The sequence below is a fragment of the Rhipicephalus sanguineus genome, chromosome 7 (genome assembly GCF_013339695.2).
Source record: "Rhipicephalus sanguineus isolate Rsan-2018 chromosome 7, BIME_Rsan_1.4, whole genome shotgun sequence".
In the NCBI taxonomy this organism is placed as follows: Eukaryota; Metazoa; Arthropoda; class Arachnida; order Ixodida; family Ixodidae; genus Rhipicephalus; species Rhipicephalus sanguineus.
The window spans coordinates 97,986,254-97,990,548 of NC_051182.1; the positions used below are offsets into that span (position 1 = coordinate 97,986,254).

General features: G+C 46.4%; 1 protein-coding gene across 1 annotated transcript; it reads left to right on the forward strand.

Annotated features, from left to right (window-relative positions):
• Positions 1-271: 271 nt before the first annotated feature.
• Positions 272-2,909, forward strand: LOC119399635 (GPI mannosyltransferase 4). Its single transcript, XM_037666444.2, has 3 exons — positions 272-439; positions 1,326-1,874; positions 1,912-2,909. The coding sequence occupies exons 1-3, from the start codon at positions 298-300 to the stop codon at positions 2,658-2,660; spliced, it is 1,440 nt and encodes a 479-aa protein (XP_037522372.1). The 5' UTR covers positions 272-297; the 3' UTR covers positions 2,661-2,909.
• The last annotated feature ends 1,386 nt before the right edge of the window (positions 2,910-4,295 follow it).

Here is a 4,295-nt window from a genome sequence, read left to right on the forward strand (position 1 = left end):
CTATAATTCCGGAAACATGTTCTACTTTCCGTTTTCAAAATGCCCGCGTAAACGTCACATACAGACGTCAAATACGCGAGTTTTGGTCTGTTATGTTTATTTATTTGTTTTGCTTTTTCTTTTTTTTCATTTATCGCAACCTCCTCCCGTACACGACAAACTCGGGATTTGAGAGGCGTTACAGCGTTATTCTGGGGATGTCTAGGCGGTCTAGGCACAAGAAGTTGGCAACTTGGCGTCTCACGCAAAGCGCGATACGCGAACAGCAGGTGCATGGCTGCCGTAAGATAAACAAGAATGTCTACTTTAACTCGCTTTTACGAGCACGTTGGACCCCTGTGGATCACCCTCGCCATCCTGCGAGTGTCCCTCGTTTTCTACGGCCAGACAGGTTACATACACCCCGATGAATTCTTCCAAAGCACCGAAGTCGTTGCAGGTAAACAGACACCTTCACTCGTACTCTTGGAGCGGTAACTGCACGTGTGAAACCATTTGTGACACGCTATGCCCGCGTGTCTTCCTTCCAAGTACGCTGAGTTTTTCATATATGTGCTCAAATTTTCAAAACGCTGTGCGTGGTCTGTTGTCTTTTGCAACTTGGTGCCTTACGCGGTGGGCCCATCTTCGTAATCAAGAGTTGTTGATGTGATGCTACGAAAGTGCATGACAGCGCGTTGAAAAAGAGAGGAAGCAAATAACCACCACGCGTGCAGCACGTTTTACTTTTCGTGTTCTTCTTTGCTGTCTCATTGCAACATGCATTGCAATGTGATGGTGTTCATCTTTCAGCATAACCTAGTGGGCTGTCCCCAGCATAACCTAGGCGCTGTAATCGCGATCGATTACAGCGCTGTCATAATCAAACACTTATTCGTTCTTGTTCAATAAAAACACCAACATCTTCAATTTGTCGCGTCCACTTTTATTAACTATGCCAGGGGTAATTAGCATTTTGTCAGCTAATTTGCCACGGTGTTTGTCACGGTGGCCTGTAATGCACGTGCGCAGTTCGTATGCCCATATCAGAGGAGCTCTGTACAAGGGCTGACTGTACAGAGCTCTTCTGATATGGGCATACGAGGAGCTCTGTCCTTGCAGCTTCTATCAGTATGCAAGGAAAGCTAGCATATAACGGTGTGTTGCAGCAAATGTATTTCAGGTCTGTGCGCTTTCTTGTCCATTCAATAGCAAACAAAAATGTTTGAACTTCTTTGTGCTACTTCACAGTGAAGCTTTTAGACTTCATGGCATCTAGTTAACTACATCATACATTGCATCGCACATTAGTGATGATAGATTCACTTAATTCCTTCAATTCGCAGGTGACCTGTTTGAGCTCAAGGCACATCGGACATGGGAGTTCACCAGTCCATACCCCATACGCAGCATAGCCATCATATGGCTGACCACACTTGCGCCGCTGTCGATTCTAAAGTGGATATGGCCATACGTAGCCGTGGCTGGAACGCTGCCCTCGCCTTTCCTGTTTCTGATAGTCCCACGGATCTTTGCTTGTGCTGCATCATTCGCCTGCGACTATGCCATTTACCATCTGTCGGCACCGCCTGCGAAACGGAACAGACGCATCAAGGCCATTGGGCTCTTCGCCAGCTCCTATGTGGCAATGGTTTTCTACACAAGAACGTTCAGCAATTCTGTTGAATCATGGCTGCTAGCATTGCTGCTGCTTTCCGTCAAGGACATCATGCACAACGACGAACTGAAGCTCAAGGACGCCCGGGTGAAAGTGTCGCGGAGGTACTACCTGATAGCATTCTTGCTTTGCATCGGGACTTTCAACCGACCCACTTTTATTTGCTTTGCCCTGCCAGCCGTCGTTTTTTGGTTGTGCAGCGGAGTCAACCGCAACTGTCAAAACCAAGAAGTGTCGCACGCATGCCGAAATAGCGCAGCGATTCGCAAAACGTGCGGTTAAGCTTGGCGGGTGCTTCTTACTGTGGGCTCAGTATCCCATCATCATCGATACTTTCTACTTTTACCCCGACATTTTATCCGGCCACAGCCCACTGCATGTTGTTGTGACACCGCTGAACTTCATTCGTTATAATCTCAACACAACCAATTTAGAGTTGCACGGAAGGCACCCAAACTTTCTGCACGTACTTGTCAATGTCCCACTTTTGTTTAACATGCTTGGAATTGTGGCCCTCGGGGCCTCCTGCAAAGTCCTCTACGACAGGTTGCCATCCAGTTCAAGACTGGAAGGCCTTAAAATCCTTACGGTCTCCAAGACGTTCGACGTGGTTGCTGCGTGCACCCTGCTAATGCCGTTATGCGCCTTGTCGCTGTTCAAGCACCAGGAACCGCGATTTCTGGTGCCGCTGTTGGTCCCAGTGGTTCTATTGGCTCAACGGCATGCTTCAACAAAGCTGATCATCTTCTGGAGCATGGCAAATGCGCTGTGCTTGGTTTTCTTCGGCTACGTGCACCAGGGTGGCCTGCTTCCGTGCATGACGCACGTCCGTGACCACCTCGCACAGCACAAGGCAGACAATATGACCGCTACTGTCGTGTTTACACGCACGTACATGCCGCCTCGCCATCTGCTTGCAGTGAAGGACAGTGCTGCAGTGGACAGTTGTCGACCTGATGGGCACCGACTTCAAAGGAGACAACCTGAAGCATTATTTCCTTGAAAAACGGGCGCACTTGAACTATCTCATTGCACCACCTGTGTTTGTAGACTCCGAGATGGAATCTTGGAAGCCTAACCTGCTCAGACTCTACACTTTTCCTGTGCACTTTAGCGGCGAACACCTCCCGCAGTTTAGCTACGCAGATTACATTGACGGTAGGGTGTCACTCTCTGACTTCCTCAAGGCCTTCTCACTAAATGTGTACTTGGTGCAGCTTCCCACGACCTCATAGCAATCTGCTTTCAATCATGTGGTGCTAGATATGTATTTCTTTACATCACATTCTAGAGAAGTAGATTTTCAGGTTTCTAGAGTACTTGTTTCATCACGTGGCTGCGAGCAAAGCATGCACATCTGAAAGAAGTTGTACCTTTATGTGGCAGACACTGTATTTTTTTGTGATGTAGTAGCTGCCTTATTTATCTTCAAGGCTGGAAGATTATATGTGCACGCTACAGAGTCTTCTTCATCAGTGACCGCTAATATTTAGAGAAGGAAGCTGTGGGGCTTTATACATTATTGATTGCAGCGTGACGATCCTACATTTACAGCTCCCCAATTTGCTCTTATACCCTTGGCAAATGTGTTTCAGTTGTATATTGAGAGACGTGCTTGCCAAAATGGATGCAATGTAAATATTGTTGGTTCTTCATGCACCATCATTTTTGCATAATTTAAACCTGTTGCTGTACCACAAAATGGTTGTACATAGAAAAACACTGTTGCATTCTTGGTTTGGCGCAATTGACTATGCAGACACTTTTTCCTTCGTTGCAAAGACCACACCAGAATAACCTAACAATGTGCCCAGTTGAATGCAGTGCTCTGTTACTTTGTGTAATTTACGGATGAACTGGCACACCATTTTAGAGTTTTGTCTATCGTACAGCAGACAAATGAAGTGCAAAGTTGAAACTACTAAGTGTGACGCATGCAGCAAAGCAAAGATGGCATAGCCCTTAGCACACAGACTTTATACTGACATTGCGTGTAGTAGCAAAAGCAGAAAACATTTTTGCATTTTGTGTGTGCACAGTGGTGCCTAGTGTCACACTCATATGCTGTCAAGTAGAGCCGACAAGTTCCGAGCTAAACTTGTTCCGAGCTAAACTAAAATGCAACTGCACACCTACAGGAAATGCATCCGTTCTTTTGTTTCAAGCAGTGCCAATGTCTTTATTTTAGCCTTTTCATCAGCCACATAGACGATACAGCCACAAAGCTGTAGCCATCAACATCATCACCTTCGTCTCGCCTGTATATACCATAATCCTCCATGACCATAACCATATAATGTTTTCTTGCCCTCTTTTCCCCTATAATCACACCCTCCTAGGGCCTTTCTGTCCCTAATCCCTCTCGCCAAATAGAGTAGCATGTGAGTGTGCAGTGCTGATGGATTGAAACGCGACAATTTAGGGCCAAGTAGTGACCACACTTCCGCTTCCATTGTCATCAGTTTGACTCACACTGGCGTAATAATAGCTCACACACTTACATCAGAGCCAGCATCACCTTTGGATTCATAGCACCATGATGTGGTTATCTCGAGCAATTGCGCATACCATTTGTTACACACAAAGTTTTGATGTTGCATTTCATTCTGCGAGCACTCTTCGTGAGAATGCTATGCAC

Excerpts from the sequence above, each read along its gene's own strand:
- LOC119399635 (XM_037666444.2), top strand. The coding sequence starts at position 298 with ATGTCTACTTTAACTCGCTTTTACGAGCACGTTGGACCCCTGTGGATC. Across the intron at positions 440-1,325 it reads AAGCACCGAAGTCGTTGCAG|GTGACCTGTTTGAGCTCAAG; the intron begins GTAAACAGACAC and ends TTCAATTCGCAG. Across the intron at positions 1,875-1,911 it reads CAGCGGAGTCAACCGCAACT|CGCAGCGATTCGCAAAACGT; the intron begins GTCAAAACCAAG and ends ATGCCGAAATAG.